Source organism: Acomys russatus, chromosome 19, assembly GCF_903995435.1.
Source record: "Acomys russatus chromosome 19, mAcoRus1.1, whole genome shotgun sequence".
Lineage (NCBI taxonomy): Eukaryota > Metazoa > Chordata > Mammalia > Rodentia > Muridae > Acomys > Acomys russatus.
In genome coordinates this window covers 32,149,327-32,166,888 of record NC_067155.1, presented here as the reverse complement: position 1 = coordinate 32,166,888, position 17,562 = coordinate 32,149,327, and the positions used below count along the sequence as shown (strand labels likewise).

The window sequence follows — 17,562 nt, the reverse complement described above, 5'->3', positions numbered from 1 at the left end:
TTTGCTTAATAAAGACAGTGAACTTCCTTGGGGGAGGAGAAGCAAGACTATTAACATTGTTTCTTTGTTTGTTTGTTTTTCCCCCAAAAGGGGAAACTATGTTTAGGGGAACTGAAGCAGGAGGCAGAGTCCTCACATCTAACAGATTGGAATTGTGGTCATAGACTGTGTGCACTTGTTGCCTGGCCAAGCCTTCAATGAAAGCTTGTGTCCTCCCCCCCCCCCCCCCCCCCCCCAAGGTGTAGCCTTGGCTGTCTTGGACTAGATCAGGCTGGCCTCCAACTCACAGCGACCCACCTGCCTCTGCCTCCCATTGATTTTTTTTTTTTTTTAATTAGGCTTTATGGCGCACGCTTCGCAACCCCGCAGACAGCATCTCCCATGTGGCCTACCGTGTGCTTGGGAAGTTTGGCGGCAGCAACAGGAAGATGCTGAAGGAGTCGCAGAAGCTGCACTATGTCGTAACTGAAGTTCAAGGCCCCAGCATTACGGTGGAGTTCTCTGACTGCAAAGCTTCTCTCCAGCTTCCAATGGAGAAGGTAAAGTCGGGAGCTCCCGGGGAGACCCTGTATGTGAGTCAACTTTGAGGAAAGGACTCTCACTCAGCACGGGAGTTAATGGCGATCTGCTTGGCTGGGGAGCTGGCTTGCATACCGCTTGTAGGCCAGTGGGAGGGTGTCTGTCATTCAGGAGTTTAGGGCTCTTGAAAGTAAGAGTCCTTCCTTCCCAGTGACCAGCTCACCTGAACTCGTCCTGGTCTGTTATGATCTTGCCAGATCTTATTTCCTGGAGTGTGGAGAGTGGAGGTGGAGCTGTAATTGCCTCCGGCTCCTGGGATGCCAGGAGCTAGCTTTCTCCCCCCCTTTTTTTTTTTTTTTCATTCTAACCCTCCTGTTCTCTCTCCCTTCTGGCTCTGCCTCTTTGGAAATGAATTAGTATAAAATTGTTCCTCTGTGTTTCTCTCTGTATCTGTCTTGTTTTCTGTGTGTACATATGTACGCAAACAGATGTGCAGGTTTGGGGGAGCTTTCAAAGAGATGTAAATCTTAAAGCTAGAGTTAATGTGCACTGTTAATTTTACCTGGAGCCATGCAGCTCACTTTCCTCGCTGTTTCCATTTTCAGAACTCTTGCTTGTGGGTGCCTGTTAGACTGTTGCCCTGCTTGGGTTTCACCAGCAAACACAAAGACTGTGTGTGTGTGTGTATGTATGTACGTGTGTATGCGTGTATGTGTGTGTGTGTGTGTTTGTATGACTGCGGGGGGCTGCCATTCATTGCACACTGTACATTCTGTGCTTTTTGTCCTAGGCCATTGAGACCGCCCTGGACTGTCTGAAAAGTGCCAACACGGAGCCCTACTACCGGAGGCAGGCTTGGGAGGTGATCAGGTGCTTCCTGGTGGCCATGATGAGCCTGGAGGACAATAAGCATGCACTCTACCAGCTGCTGGCACACCCCAAGTACGTGTTTGGCCTATTCTTTGGGACCGGTGCAGCTTGCTGAGAAATTAGGAACATAAGTGACTCCCCAGGAGTCTGTTAGGAGTGTGCCCCTTCAAGTGGCCCAGGTAGTGTGCAACTTAACAGCAAGAGCTCTTATGCTGTGGGTCGTGACCCCTTTGGGAGCAAATGACTCTTTTGTAGGGGTCTCCTAAGACCATCGAAAACACATTACATTACAACTCATAACAGTAGCAAAATTACAGTTATGAAGTATCAATGAAATGATTTTTGTGGTTGGGGTCACCATAACATCAGGAACTATATTAAAGGGCCACAGCATTAGGAAGATGGAGAGAAAACATGGGCGCCCACAGTAGGAGTTGGTCTCGGATTCAGGCCACTATATGCCTTGCCAGCAAGGTCATGTTTCTGTGTTTGGCATTTTTTTTTTCTTTTCTTGTCTTTTTTAAAAATTTATTTATTATTATGTATACAGAGCTCTGCCTGCCTGCATGTACACCCACAGGCCAGAACAGGGCATCAGATCACATTATAGATGGTTGTGAGCCACCATGTGGTTGCTGGGAATTGAACTCAGGACCTCTGGAAGAGCAGGCAATGAGTGCTCTTAGCCACTGAGCCATCTCTCCAGCCCTGTGTTAGGCATTTTTAACATTTAAACATTGCTTCTTTTTTAGCTTAGAGATAGGGTCTCATGTACCCCAGGCTGGCCCCAAACTCAGTGTGTAGCTGAGGATTGCTTGAACTTTGGGCCCTCCTGCCTCTACCTCATGGATGCTCAGAGACAGGTCTCTGCTGACAGAGCCATGTCTCAGACTGTGACAGCCCTATTCTCATTCTCACTTCATCAGCGATTTAATTCTTACAGTTTGGCTTTATTTTGGAGACAGGGTTTCTCTGCGTGTCCCTGATAGACCAGGAGCTTGTTATGTAGGCCTCTGCCTCCACAGTGCTGAGATTAAGGTGTGTGCCACCATTCCTGCTCACTCCCATGCACACGAGCTTTAAGCTTTATTTTTTAAAAATTGATACTCTTTTTCCTACTTGTATGTGCAAGTCAGTGGCTGTCTATTCAGGGAGGCCAGAGGACTTTTGATGTGTGGCTGGCAACCAACAAGCCCTAGTGTCCTCTTGCATTGCCCCTCCTACCTCGTGCTGCTGTGATAGGCGCATGTGGGTCCGTGCCTCTCTGAGTTCTAGATTGAACACGATGTCCTCTTGGTTTCTAAACAAACATTCTTAGCCACTGCTGAGCCGTCCTTCCAGCCACCTATACTTTTTTTAGCCCATGATTTTAAAATTTGTTCATTAGACTCTTGGATGACATCTTGCCCTGAGATCTTTGCTGTCATCTTTAACCGCTGTACAACTGCAACCAGCCACTTCATAGAGTTTCTCCTTTAAAAACAACAACAGATTTATTATTTACACAGTATTCTGCCTGCATGAGTGCCTGTAGGCCAGAAGAAGGCACCAGATCTCATTATTGATGGTTGTGTGGCTGCTGGGAATTGAACTCAGGACTTCTGGAAGAGCAGCCAGTGCTCTTAACCTCTGAGCCGTCCCTCCAGCCCTGGCTTTCTCCTTCTGATCAGCGCTGTGCAACCTCTCTAGCCCTCTGATTCTTGTTGTAATCATTACAAAGGGCCTCCTCGAGTTTAGCATATACAGGCTCATCACAGTTGGATGCAAGCACACAAAGATGGGCCTGGGCTTAAGGCTCAGGAAGCTTTGGAAATTTCACATGCCAGGTCTTGGAGGGCGAAGGTGGTCTCGAGCACCTCTGTGAAGCAACACTGCTATCCATTATACCCGCAGTAGCCGTGCTTTCCTCAGATGTGACAGTGACGGTACCCGAAGCATGCACATTGTAGCAGCAGAGAAAAGCAAACAAACAAAAACTCCTTTATTTCTCTTTTTAAAAATAATTTTTAAAAACAATTTTTATTTTGTGTGTATGCATTCTTGTCTGTGTGCATGTGTGTGCTCCATGGGCATGCCTGGTGCCCTCAGAGGCCAGAAGAGCCATAAGATTCCCTGGGACTAGAGTTTTTGGGTGGTTGTAAGCTGCCAAGTGGATGCTAGGAATTGAACTCAGATCCTTTGCTGAAATATGGCTCAGTGGCTGAGAGCACGTGCTGCCCTTACTGCAGACCTGGGTACCGCTTTTGGAATCCACATAGCGGCTCACAGTGTCTTATGACTCCAGTTCTAAGGATCCGCTGCCCTCTTCTAAAATACACTGGCAACAGACATGTGCATGGTGCACTTTCATACATACATGTAGGCAAAACATAAGAACACTCAGCCATTACAGTAAATGTAGAAAACAGTGACAAAATACCGACTACCACCATTTCTTAATTTACTTCTAAGTCTGTGTTTGTGTTAGGCAGAATATAATTTGCTATCTTGAAACACTGTTGAAAAATGAAGTCCGTGTCTGGTACCAAATGCTGCTGGAATTGGAGCAGAGGTGAACTCAGGCCACTGTACGTGAGAGCTTGTTGTGACTCCAGACTCTGCTTAGACTCTGAGTGTGGTGACAGCTGTAATTTTATCTTCCAGCTTTACTGAAAAGACCATTCCCAATGTCATCATTTCACACCGCTACAAAGCCCAGGACACTCCAGCCCGGAAGACATTTGAGCAGGCTCTGACTGGGGCGTTCATGTCGGCAGTCATTAAAGACCTGCGACCCAGTGCCCTGCCCTTTGTAGCCAGCTTGATCCGTCACTACACCATGGTAGCGGTGGCCCAGCAGTGTGGTGAGTTTGGGGCCTGTGGGAGCAAAGCCTGTCAGGACAAGTTGTCATTTGAGAGAAGCTGAGGCAGAGGTTTTTTCTTTAATGGTCTTCATCAATAAAGTGTTATTTTGGGTGGTGAGCACTGTTGAAGTTACTACCAAGTTTTATCTTGTGAGAAGTGGGTCTGGGTATACTGGGCAAATGGTAAGTAAAACAGAAAGAGATGGGCTGGCGAGACGGCTCAGTGGCAAAGGTACTACTGGTCACAGAGCCTGAATTCAGTCCCCAGGGGCCCAGATGATAGGAGACAACTGACTCCCACTGCCCTCTGACCTCTATATGTAGGCATCCATGTGTATACCCTCACACGTGCGTGTGTGCACACACGCAAAAGAAAGAAACATAGTTCAAGTTAAAACAGGATGGTTTCTGAACTTCCCCTCTCTAGTAGGTTACCCAAGGCTAGCCTTCTGACTGTTTTGCCCACTCTGCCCCTCCGCCAGCTCCTTACATCCTTTTGCAATGTTCCTGTTTGCTCCCTGGCTGTTACCCATACTGTTTTTGTGCTCCCCCACCCCCAAACCGTGCTTCTGTAGAACACAGTAGCAATGCCCTTGGCCCTGACAGTTACCCCTGACTTTCTAAAAAGTTACCCTCAGATTTTTGTGTCTAATTCCAGAAGCAGTAATAATTGTAGAGGACACTTGACCAGTACTTACCTGCTTGGTTCACCTCAGAGCCAGAAAGCCCTGTGCTCATCAGCAATGTTGATGAACTCTGACCCCTCTACGTTCTCCTTGGCTGGCCCAGTCAGAACTGGACAGCTGAACACAAGTTGTTTCCTAGTGTTTATTTGTGGTAACCTTAAAGTTAATCTTGGTAACTTCTATATGGTCTCTGGCTAGGGACCCAAGAGATACTTCTTTGAAGTAGCTGTGCCCAACTGTCCTGTGACCACCTGTGTTCTGGGGTAGAGCTGTCCCTTGTGTTTTTTGTTACTGTTTGGCTGGATTAAGTCCCATCATTATAGCTGATCAGTGGTATTTGGTGTTCTCACTTTAACCTAGCACATCTTTGAGCTATTAAACATTTATTAGTTCTGTGTGTATGTGTGGATGAGTGCAAGCATGTTAGTGCCACAGCAAGCTTGTAGAGGTCAGAGGTCAGTTCTGTCTTTCCACCGAGCCCTGGGGACTGAATTCAAGTCAGAAAGCTTGTGTGGTTGGTGCTTCTACCTGCACAGCCATCTAACCTGCCCACACCCCTTTTTTCTCCGTTAAAAGAACTAACACATGATTTTAGCCATGTGTAGCTTTGAACTTCTCATTCTCCTACTTCTGGGCATACAGATGTGTATCGCCAAGTCTGGCTTCTCAGTGTGAGGGCTCTGTGTGTGCTGTACATGCTCCTAAGTTAGCTATGTGCCCGGCTTCAGATTTGAATTTCAATTGGAATAATTGGAATACAACATGTTGTTGGAAACAGTCAGAAAAATGGCCTTAATGTGAATTAGACTACTTGGTTTTCAAACAACTGCAGTTGTTGTTGTTTTGTTTTTTGTTTTTTAATCAATTGCAGTTTTTTTTTTAAAGACTATTTATTATGTATACAGTATGCATCAGATCACATTATAGGTGGTTGTGAGCCACCATGTGGTTGCTGGGAATTGAACTCAGGACCTCTGGAAGCACAGTCAGTGCCCTTAACCTCTGAGCTGTCTCTCCAGCGCCAATTGCAGTTTAATGGAGGCTGGTTTGGAGTACTGTCTCTGGGGCTAGTAAGATGGCTCAGCTACTAAGGATGCTTGTAGATAAGCTTGGGGCTCCGAGTTCAATCCTTAGATCCACACAGTGGAAGAAAGAACCAACTCTTACAATTTGTCCTCTCACCTCTGCACGTGTGCCGAGGTCCATGGACCATGCCATAGACATGGGCACGTACAATCTATACATGGAGAGAATAGTAAACTCTAATTAGAATATTAGTGCTGGCTTCTGAGTTATTAACCCCAGGGGAAAATTAAGCAGATTTGTAGTTGGAGGTCATGTGTGTCCCCTCGAATGAACACGGTTTTGTGTGCCTGCTCCCTTTCTTTCCAGGTCCTTTCTTGCTACCTTGCTACCAGGTGGGCAGCCAGCCCAGCACAGCCATGTTCCACAGTGAAGAAAACGGGTCCAAAGGGATGGATCCCTTGGTCCTTATTGATGCAATAGCTATCTGTATGGCTTATGAAGAAAAGGAACTGTGCAAAATCGGGGAGGTGGCCCTAGCTGTGATATTTGATGTGGCAAGCATCATCTTGGGCTCAAAGGAGAGGGTGAGGCCATCTGGACGATTGGAAGGGTCTTTCTTGGTCTAGAAGCTGGTGGCCCCAGAAGGGTAGCACTGCCTTATCCTTGGCTTGTGTCTCTGCAGGCGTGCCAGCTGCCCCTCTTCTCCTACATTGTGGAGCGCCTGTGTGCCTGCTGCTACGAGCAGGCCTGGTACGCAAAGCTGGGGGGCGTGGTGTCCATCAAGTTTCTCATGGAGCGGCTTCCACTCACATGGGTTCTCCAGAACCAGCAGACTTTCCTCAAAGCTCTGCTCTTTGTTATGATGGACCTGACTGGAGAGGTAGGTCATGGGTGGCCCTGAGACTCAATAATGACACTGCTTGTGAAGCGCTGATCAGCCTGCAGAGCTCTTGGTCTCACACACTCTTCCCAGCTAAGGAGCTTTGATACTTGCTTTCCGGGGTAGCATCTTTAATACAGGGACAGCTCCTAACCCCACATGTTATCTCCAGGTGCCTTCCCTGTTACCTTGGTTCAGAGTGGCTCTGAAGGGAGTGCTGCTTTCTGGGAACTGCAGAGGTCCCTGCAAGCGTGACATTGTTTTTCTTGTTTCTTAGTTTTTGCTTACCTACTTTCTTGGATTGGGACCTGCCATAAGTGTGGAGGGCAGAGGTCAGCGTGTGGGAGTTAGCTCTGTACCACGTGGGAGCGGTCAGCATGGGCAGCAGATCCTTTGCCCTCTGAGCCGTGTGGCCAGCCCCAGGCTTGTCATTATTTATGAACCCATGTGCAGCTCTGACTCATCCTGGTAGAATCTGGTGGGCTTACCAGGGTCTCTGGTTAATGCTAAGGTCATGTCTAGATGACCTTTTCTGAAGAGCAAACAGGAAATACCTTACTGTGCCGAATGGATGCTGTGTAGTAGTCTTTCTCCTTGAAGCTGGCACGGTAGCCACGAGCTCCCGCCTCCCTGAACATACAGAGACTTGGGAGGCTGGTGGGTGTCAACAACCTGCATTTCTTCTAAGGCTTCCCCCAACCACTAGGTTTCTAATGGGGCAGTCGCCATGGCGAAGACCACCCTGGAACAGCTCCTGATGAGGTGTGCGACACCCCTGAAAGATGAGGAGCGAGCTGAAGAGATTGTGGTGGCTCAGGAGAAGTCTTTTCACCACGTGACCCATGATTTGGTTCGTGAAGTCACCTCTCCAAACTCGACTGTGAGAAAGCAAGCCATGCATTCGCTGCAGGTCTTGGCCCAGGTCACCGGAAAAAGTGTGACAGTGATTATGGAGCCACACAAAGAGGTAAGATTCTGAAATGGACAGCCGGGCTCCGTGCGCTTCAAATCTGAGGTACCAGTACTACTCAATTCACGAGTCTGTGTCAGAAGGGCAGCCTTCACTGTACCGATAGCAGTGCGTGTCCACAGCTGTTCACAAAACTAGAACGAAGGCTGGTCTCCTGGGTGTGTATCGGCGAGTTGGACTTTTGTGGTGGTGGTTTGTGAGGTCACTTTGAAGTGCTAGGAGCTAAGTGTATCTGATATGGTCTACAGGGCGTCCTAACATGTGATATGTCCTCCTCCTAATGAAAGCTTAGGCCTCTGTAATGACTTCATGTCACATTTTTCAATTTGGCTCCTGTGGAATATGGTGAGGTCATTGCTTTTTGTGGGTCATCTGATGGGTAGCACCCCTCCTTGTTTTTTTCCAGGTCCTTCAGGACATGGTCCCACCGAAGAAGCACCTGCTGCGTCACCAGCCTGCCAATGCACAGATCGGTCTGATGGAGGGCAACACGTTCTGTACCACGCTGCAGCCTCGGCTCTTCACAATGGATCTCAATGTGGTGGAGCACAAGGTGTTCTACACAGAGGTATAGTGTGTGAGGGTGTGGGTGTTGATGGCTGCTAGAGTGTGCTTGAGGTCAGGCAGCTTTTGGAACAGGCTTGGGCAGCTGCAGAGATAACCAGCTGTTGCCTGGCACGGCACTTGGAGCAGGCATGCCCCTCCTGGGATCCAAGGAGACGTGGGACCCAGAGTTAGCAACGCAGTGTTGCCTTGCTCTGGTTTAGCACCTGCAGGTTATATTCCAGTGTGCTTTTAAATAGATTTTATGTACTTGCTGTTGTGTATATGTGCATGCATGCCACATGGCAGCTCACAAGTGTCTGTAACTCTACCTTCAGGGGATGATACAGCTCTGTATTAGTCTCCTCAGGCACCAGGCAAAAACACATACATGTGGAAAAGTAGAAATAAGTAAATCTTTAAAAGAAATGATAAAGCTTAAAAGCTTGCCCTAGATTTCCAAGCTGTGAGTAGGGAGGAGGGGAAGTGTTAGCAGAAAAGCGTGTGGTGTTTTAGGAGCTGGACATACAGGTGCCTGTGTGCCACTGTGTGCACTTGTGGCTGGTGCCTCCCGGTGGCCATCAGTGTCCCTTGTTATCCTTTCCTGTAGTGTTGTTGTGATTAAAGTAACACTGGCAAAAAGATAGCGTAAGGGGAAAAGGGTTTCTGCTCACAGATCCAGGCTGTCATTTGTCACTGCAAGGGGGTCAGGGCAGGAGGTTAGAACAGAGAGAAGCAAGCACCCCGAGAATGGTGCTGACTCGTTGAGGCAGCTTCTCACATTAATTAACACAGTCAAGCGATGCCCCAAAGACATACACACAGCCTGCCTGATCTAGACTGTGCCCCACTGAGACTCCGTCCAAGTTGATAATTAAAACTAATCGTCACAGGACTACGTGGGATGTGGCCTGTCTGCCCGTTCATCCCGGGGGAAGCTCTGAACAGAGCAGAGCACACTGGCTAGTATGGGATTGTCAGAAAACTTGCTATCACAGCGAGTCGGGTAAAATCTTGGGTTTACTTCACCCCTAAGGCTTTAACTGAGCTTCACTTTAGGATGAGGAAGCAGGGGCTCAGTTGATGGTTGGCGTTCTTTAGGCTTTGAGTTGAGTTGCTGGATTAATTTTGTTGCACTGTTTGTGACAAACAGATGTGGTGTGGAACGTGTAATCTTTCTGTTCCCCCAGGAGAAGTGGGATATACTTAAACCTTCATTTTTTTTTCTCTCCCCAGCTCCTGAATTTGTGTGAGGCTGAGGATTCGGCTCTGACCAAGCTGCCCTGCTATAAAAGCCTTCCCTCGCTTGTGCCTTTACGGATCGCAGCATTAAGTAAGTACATGCCAGTGTGAATCCAGCCGTAGAGCACAGGATGGTCATACAAAGGAGGTGGTGGGCCTTCGTGCTAGTTAGTCTAAAATGTCTAGTTTTGAATGGTCTTTTAAAGGTAGACTCAGAAACTGTCTTGGTTGTCAAGTTGTACTGGCACTGGTAGGATTTAAGTAGTTTGGTCTTCATGCTGTACACTTCTTCAATCAGATGCTCTGGTTTCAGAGAACTGCCATAGCCTGACATGGTGGCGCACGCCTTTAATCCCAGCACTCTGGGAGGCAGAGGCAGGCGGGTCTCTGTGAGTTCGAGGCCAGCCTGGCCTACAGAGGAGTCCTGTCTCAGATTCAGAGGCTCCCCCTTATTTATTTTAGTTTTTTGAAACAAGGATTCTCTGTGTAGCTCCGTCTGTCTTAGGACTGGCTCTGTTGATCAGGCTGGTCTTGAACTCAGAGAGTGCTGGGGTTAAAGGTGTGTGCTCTTTTTGTCTTTCTTGAGGCAGCTAACAGGAGGGCAGCTTAGTGGTTTGTGATTGGAAAAGGATCCTTTAAAGAAGAAAATTACTATGGTGTTTCTCTGGGGAATAGTAAAAACTGTACTCCTTTTTCTCTCCAAAGATGCCCTCGCTGCCTGCAATTACCTACCTCAGTCCAGGGAGAAAATCATTGCTGCTCTCTTCAAAGCCCTCAACTCCACCAACAGTGAGCTGCAGGAGGCTGGAGAAGCCTGCATGAGGAAGGTGAGCCCTGCACCTGGGATCCTTGGGCTTGTCTGGTCAGGACTCACAGACCTGCAGGGACGCTGTCTGTGTCCTACCGAGTCTTGAAACTCTGTCAGGCTGAGCTCCAAACTCAACAGCACTTTCTGGGAACCCTGAAGTCAAATGCCTTCCCCAGGCAGGCTGACAGTGGAGTTGATTGTGAGCTGTTGCTTTGTCTGCTGCCTGCTTCTCTGGGTAACTCGCCCTTCTCACTAGTTTTTGGAAGGTGCCACCATAGAAGTAGATCAGATTCATACGCACATGCGGCCTTTGCTGATGATGCTGGGAGATTACCGGAGCTTGACCCTGAATGTCGTGAATCGGCTGACCTCCGTTACTCGCCTCTTCCCAAATTCCTTCAATGACAAGTTTTGCGATCAGATGATGGTAAGCTAAGTGGGTTTAAACTTACTCCGTAATGCAATGAACAAATGAGAGGGCTTTAGAAATAAACAACATTTATACCGTTTAAATGCAAGAGGTGGCCAGGCGTGGTGGTGCACGCCTTTAATCCCAGCACTTGGGAGGCAGAGGCCGGCAGATCTCTGTGAGTTCAAGGCCAGCCTGGACTACAAAGTGAGTCCAGGACAGCTGAGGCTACACAGAGAAACCCTGTCTCGAAAAAACAAAAACAAAAACAACAAAAAAGAAAACAAACAAATAAAACAAAATAACAATAAATGTAAAAGGTGGCTGGGTGCACTCCTTGTTGGTGCACTCCTTTATTTACTCCCTACTCTTGGGAGACAGAGGCAGGTAGATTGCTGTGAGCTTGAGGCCAGCCTGGTCTATACATGGAGTTGCAGGCCAGCCTGGGCTACATACAATAAAACAACAACAACAAATTGTAAAAGGTGCAAAAGTAGTTAGTTTCCTTCCCGTCCCTGGTCCCCCTTCCTGAAGGCAGCCTGTGTGCCCTTCCGGATCTTATGCCTTTATTACAGGGCATGTGACTTGTTTCAAAGGAACACAGCAGTCCTTGTCTGCATGCTTGGCCTGTTAGCACACCGTCGCTCCCTGTGGTTGGTGAGAGGCTTCTGCGTGGTACTGGGCTTCATGACCCCTCCCACACGGAGCAAAAGGAATCAGTGTTGCTCTCCCCAGCCCTAGCCCTCTCCTCTCGGTTCCCTTCAGGCACAGGAGCTGGGCTCTTCTTCCGAGAGCACACTGGGCCCTTCTCCTTCCAGTCCCTTCTTAGACATCCCAGTTTCTGCAAGAGCGCTTCATCCCATCTGCCACTCGCCACTCCTCATAAATGCGCTTTGTCTTATGCATAGCATGCACCTTGGGGTTCACTTGGTTTCCTCTCTGGCCCGGAAGCGCCTGGCCCAGATGGAGTCTCTGTTCACCTTCCTGTTTCTGCCACAGTAGCCAGAGAACAGTGATGGTAACTGGAAAGGAAGATTCTGGGCCTGGAGCTGTGCTGCCTCGTACTTCAGGTGTTTATTAAAAATGAAACTGTGAGCCAGGCTCTGTGATGCACGCCTTTCATCCCAGCACTTGGGAGGCAGAGGCAGGTGGATCTCTGTGAGTTCAAGGCCAGCCTGGTCTACAAAGCGAGTCCAGGGCAGCCAAGGCTACACAGAGAAACCCTGTCTCAAAAAAAGGATAATAAAATTGTGTTGCCTCCTGCTGAAGCCTGGCCTTTTTGTTCATAACACCAGATACCACACCTGCCACTCATCGCTTGCTGGATGATTGGACAGTTTTACTGTAATAGGAACGCTGGTCCCATCACGTACAAGGGAAACCAAATGATTGCAGATTTCTGTCTGCCGAAGGGCAGTGTTTCTCATGGAGTTATGTCTGAGGATGTATTGTTGTTTTTTCCTTTTTCAACAGCAACATCTGCGCAAGTGGATGGAAGTGGTGGTCATTACCCACAAAGGCGGCCAGAGGAGTGACGGAAACGTGAGTGACTAGCTTGGTTCTGGGAGGGTGCCCGTGCTGCACAGCGGCTACTGACAGCCAACTGTGGTGCACGCCGGTAGCAGAGATCACAGTTTATGTGCCGTGTGCTTTATTGCTCCTAATGGCTGACCAGTCCTCTTTATGTTTCCTTACAAGCTCCCTTTTGCTCACCTTAATGTGACTTTTCTGTTGATAGCATTCCAGAAGTATGTGATGTGTTTCCATCTTACTAGTCTTTTTTTTTTTTTAAGCGGCGTATCTTTTGTGGTGGTGTTTACGTGGTGGTGCTCCCTTCCGTCTCACAGCTTTTCTTCACTCAGTGCTTGGTAACCACTTTCGTGTCTAACCAATTACAAGCGCCCAGTAAAACCAAGAGATTTGTTGGGACTTTAAAAAGCATCCCATAAATACCAGCATTGCTGTGGCCGAGGGACAGTCTCCTCCTCGCACCTCTGTTGTTTATTAAAAATTAAATGGCTGGCATATGCAGCAACTTTACATCGTTTTTTAGGGGAACCGAATATAACTTCAGTCTCCTGAAGTATCTGATGTCTGTCCTTAAAGCCTCTTGTCTCTTTAAAAATGCAAGCTTCTTGCTGTTTGACTCTAAAATCGCACATGCTAATTTTTACAATGTTTTCTGTAAGTTTGATACCTGGTGGGACCTTTTATAGTGGCGACCCCCTTCAGGAACCCCACATAGCGTGCCTCTTGCCCCTTGTGCCTCCCTGTTGGATGCTTTGCCCCATTCCAACTTGGAATCCTTTTCTGGCTTTACTGTGTCATTTGTTTTGGACATCCTGTCTTCAAGGTGTTTTGTTTCTGTGTCCTGTTTCTTCTGCTTCTAAAGTGCCAGCTAAGCAGATGTCAACAAGGACTTTAAACCTCTTTCTTGTAAGGCCCGTTGGAAGGTTTCTCACTTGTATGTTAGAGGGCAGCCAGCCCTCTGCCTGTTCTCCCATCTCCTCTCTTAGATGCCCACACACACCTTGAAAAAATAAAATAGGTCTTTAAAACACACAGTTGGTTCGAGAATCGAGAATAAACATTTAAATGAACTCTTAAACAATTAGAGGGCCTATGAGATGGTTCAGCCTTTCAGTGGCTGCATTCAGTCCCTGGTACCCACATAATGGAAAGAGAGGACTAATGGCCTGGAAGTTGTCCTCTCACACCCCCCAGTGTGCTCTGCCACGTGCCTGCATCCAGTAAATCAATGTACTAAGAAAAGTGTTTTAAGAACAACAAAAGCCAGAAATCTAGTGTAAGTAAATGACTTCTATTAAATTAAAACAATACTGTGAGCTTTTATAGAATGTGATTTGGAGGTGTGGGTTGAGAAGGCGTGAGTGCAGGTGTGTCCCCAAGCACGAGACATTGTCCTTGTGCGGTGAGTGCCCCACTGAACAACAGGGCAGAGCAGGCTCTGCTTTGATGGCCACGTCTGAAGTTCAGGCCACGACATTGGGTTTCATAGCAGAGCGGGTAGCCTGACTTTATCATTTTCACCCAGGGCCAAGGCCACTGCTCAGCTCTTGAGCTCTTAGTTGAGACCCCATATTTGAATGCATACTAAGTAGTTAATTGAAAGAGAAACACAGACTCCTCTGTAATTTGATTTCTCTGGGCATTGAGCTTTGGGCAGACTCCATGTCTGGGCAGCCTTTTCTTTTTGATGATGAGAGCTTATACAGAATTGTGTGTGACACCTGTACACACTGCACAATGCTGGTTGTGCAGAGACTGCTTAACCACATAGCGTAAGGTACTCTGGGGACATTCTAGTTGTCTCTGTTGCTGTGATAAGACACTTTGAACTAAAGCAGGTCAGAGAGGAAAGAGTTATTTAGTTTACAGGCTACAGAGCATCACCGAGGGCAGTTGGCAGGGACTTGAAGCAGAAACCCAGAAACTGCGGAGGAACACTGCTTGCTGCCTCTTTCCCAGACTTGTGCCTAGAAATGCTACCACCCACCCTGAGCTGGGCCTGCCTTCATCAGTTAATCAAAGCAATCCCCACAGATACGCCCACAGGCCAGGCTGATGTGGGCAGTCCCTCAGTTGAGACACTGATAGGTACCACTGGCTGGGGTGGGGGTCGTTGCACTAACAGCCAAGTGCTCTTCATGGGTTGGGGGGCTTGCACATGCCTAGTGAGTGAGGCTGTTCCATCTGGCCCTCTCCTGACTAACTGGAGAAGAGTTTTGTCCTTGTTTTAAAAACCATTTCAGCACTTGACATAAAATTGTGAATTATTCACTCTGAGAAGAAGTCTTTTCGAAGCGCGTTTTGCGTTCAACAAAGTCTTACCGTTTCTCTCCTTGCACAAGAATTGTGAAACTGATTTGAACATTTGACCTAGGAAAGAAGCCCAGTCTGTTAGACCCCGTACGAGGGCCGTTGACATGTGAGCGTGGAAGGCGTGCTTTCTGCTGCAGAGTGTCTAACTACCGTGTGCTTTCTGATTTCGTGCCTGTCCTGTCTTGTTAACCCCAATAACCTTGCCTGTGTTGGAGTGTGTGGGAAGTTTCTCTGTCAATGACGTCAATAGACAAAGACGATTTTCCTCCCCATCCTCAGGAGAGCATTTCAGAGTGCGGGAGGTGCTCCTTGTCTCCATTCTGTCAGTTTGAGGTGAGAGCAACCTTCTCGAAGTCACTTATGGCTTGCAATGTGAAGAACACTTTTGATTTTTTTCCTTTGTCTTTCTTTTCTCCGTACCGTTTGGTTGCCCGTTTTTTCACGCTGTGACTTTTGTTTTGGTTCAGCCTGCCATGGAAGGGGTAGAGGTGAGAACTGCAGTGCAGCTGCCGGACGGGGTCGTTGTCGCATTTGGTTTTGCTGTGACTTCGTTAGCTGTGTTGTGATTCTGTAGTGGACAGAGTGCCTTGTGCCCTTGAGTGCGGTGACCTGTACTGTCTTGTCTGTGGCGGAGCTGTCGTAGTATCATTGCTGTGACCTGTCGGGATGCCAAGCATGTTCTTCTCTATTGGGACGTCTAAGCCAGATCCTAAGTTCTTGTGTTTCCTGTGTGTGAGAATTGCAGTCTCTCAGTGCTAGCTAAGGCTGAACCGACTCCCCTGGCCTAGCATTCATGATAAGCGCAAGCCTCCGGCAGTGTCCTGAGAAAGAAGTCCACCCAGGATAGCCATGCCTGCTACAAGCTGGGAGTGATTGCATCCTCTGTCACACTGACTCACCAATCCCCTCAACCTAGATAGAGCCTGTCTGCCCTGCACGTGTGTGCGCACGCGCACACACACACTCCTCTACCCCTTGTGTTCTCATGAATAATGCCCGCACACACTGACTGATGCAGGTAGAGCACCGTGTCTTTGGACAGCCGAGCGGAGGTCTCCCTCTGTAAAATGGGGATGATGACATTTTCCGGCACTCCTTACAGAAAACAAAGGAGACTGTTTTCACTATTTCTGCTTTGAAAAAGAATCTGTAGCATAAATTACCATTGTGCTCTCTGTAAAGACTTAAATGTGAAGCTGGGTGAGGTGATTCTGAGCAGTTTGTTGGCTGACAGCTGAGTTCCTGCTTTGGTGTTTGAGCACCGTCTCATCCTGGGGTCAGGCTCCTGCTGGCCAGTGTCTGTCATCCCCATTTTACCTCCAGAGCCACAGACACAGTTCACACACGGTGGAGGGTAGCACCTCTGGGCTCTTCTTTCCCAGGAGCCAGGGAGAGAGGCCCCTTAGCAGCAGCAGAAGACTGACCAGAGAACGGGGTGTTGGGATGACCCTTTTACTGGAGCCGCCCAGCACCAAGCACAGTGCCATGCTCAGGTGTCCCCACACTAACAGGACCCAACACAGCCATGTCAGCTTTACCTCCAGCCTGGCTGACACCTTCTTAGCACCGTTCCCAGTCATTGCTCACACTGGTATGTGAACTTTTTTTTTGAGGGCAGAAAGATTCTGTCCTCTCAGAACTTGATGTCTTAGACATTCACGTGATGCACTGGCCTCACTCTCACCTCAGGTGTGACTGATGGTCGCTGCCTGTATGGAGAAGGCTAGCGTAGGTGACACAGGGTCCAGAGGGCATAGTAAACACGTCAGGCACACTGAGCCCTGTCCCCCAGAGACTGATGAATGAAGGGTAAGAGCAGAGAGTTTCCTCAGGACAAGATAGAATTGTGCAGTAAGTCCGGTAAGTGGCTTTTCCGTGTTAACTCTGCTTCGGTGGCCAACCTTGTGAATGTAGCTAGGCAGTAGTGAGGTCTGTAGTGATTACTCCCCATTCACAAAGCTCATTGACCTATTTACGGCTTCTGGTTCTCTTTACCAGGAAATGAAGATTTGCTCGGCAATTATAAACCTTTTCCATCTGATCCCAGCTGCACCTCAAACTCTAGTCAAACCTTTGTTGGAGGTTGTAATGAAGACAGAGCGTGCCATGCTGATTGAGGTATGGCCAGACTAAGGGTTAATTCTGATGTGCCTTCCATCTATTGCTTGGGATATTTTTAAAATGTGTTCACTTGACAATTTTATACACCTATATAGTACATTCTGATGATATGTATCCCATCCTGTCTCCTCCAGTTTTCGTGTGTGTGTGTGTGTGTGTGTGTGTGTGTCTGTCTGTCTGTGTGTGTGTGTCTGTGTGTGTGTTGTTTTGTGACTCATTAAATTTGACCAGGGCCACTTTCCTAAACTTGTTAACATCTTCCTGTTTGAACTTGGGAATGTTTCCACTAGAGCATGGGCAAACACACCAGTGGCCATGCTGCCGAAAACTATGTTATCTAGTTTTGGTGTTTGCCTATTTAGTTTTTTTCTTTAGTTTATCTTTGTTAGTATTTGACAACTTCATACATGCATGTGCAGTGCATTATGATTAATTTCACCCGCATCTGTCAATCCTTCCTCATACCTATAGTCCCTTTTCTGTGTGTGCGTTTTGTGTGTGTGTATGTGTCTGTGTGTGTTGTTTTGTGACCCAATGAGTTTTACTAGGAACAATCTAACGACCATAGGCATATAATGACCCAGTGGAGCCTCTTAGGCTCACCAGTCATTTCAGACATCCACTTCTCCCAGAATCCATCAGAGAGGGGTGGGGCCTCCACCAGCTACAGCTGCATCCCTGACTGGCGGTGACAGGCCCAGGCTTAGTGCAGGCAGCCGTGGCTGCTGGGAGATCCCTTCATTGACCATGCCACATCCATCTCCCTGTTTGTGGCTTTTAGGTTCTTTTTCTCGTTCCTTCT

The 17,562-nt window shown here is 48.0% G+C and overlaps 1 protein-coding gene across 1 annotated transcript in view; it reads left to right on the top strand.

Moving 5' to 3' along the window:
* The window catches only part of Trrap (transformation/transcription domain associated protein), a 103,414-nt gene that overhangs the window by 33,431 nt on the left and 52,421 nt on the right, over positions 1-17,562 (top strand). The window contains exons 21-34 of the mRNA XM_051162974.1: positions 339-539; positions 1,310-1,461; positions 4,033-4,232; positions 6,311-6,528; positions 6,627-6,824; positions 7,531-7,791; positions 8,201-8,362; positions 9,574-9,670; positions 10,285-10,406; positions 10,644-10,814; positions 12,270-12,338; positions 14,919-14,972; positions 15,107-15,127; positions 16,638-16,757. Coding sequence (XP_051018931.1) covers positions 339-539; positions 1,310-1,461; positions 4,033-4,232; positions 6,311-6,528; positions 6,627-6,824; positions 7,531-7,791; positions 8,201-8,362; positions 9,574-9,670; positions 10,285-10,406; positions 10,644-10,814; positions 12,270-12,338; positions 14,919-14,972; positions 15,107-15,127; positions 16,638-16,757 — 2,046 coding nt within the window. The remainder of the gene's footprint in view (positions 1-338; positions 540-1,309; positions 1,462-4,032; positions 4,233-6,310; positions 6,529-6,626; positions 6,825-7,530; positions 7,792-8,200; positions 8,363-9,573; positions 9,671-10,284; positions 10,407-10,643; positions 10,815-12,269; positions 12,339-14,918; positions 14,973-15,106; positions 15,128-16,637; positions 16,758-17,562) is intronic.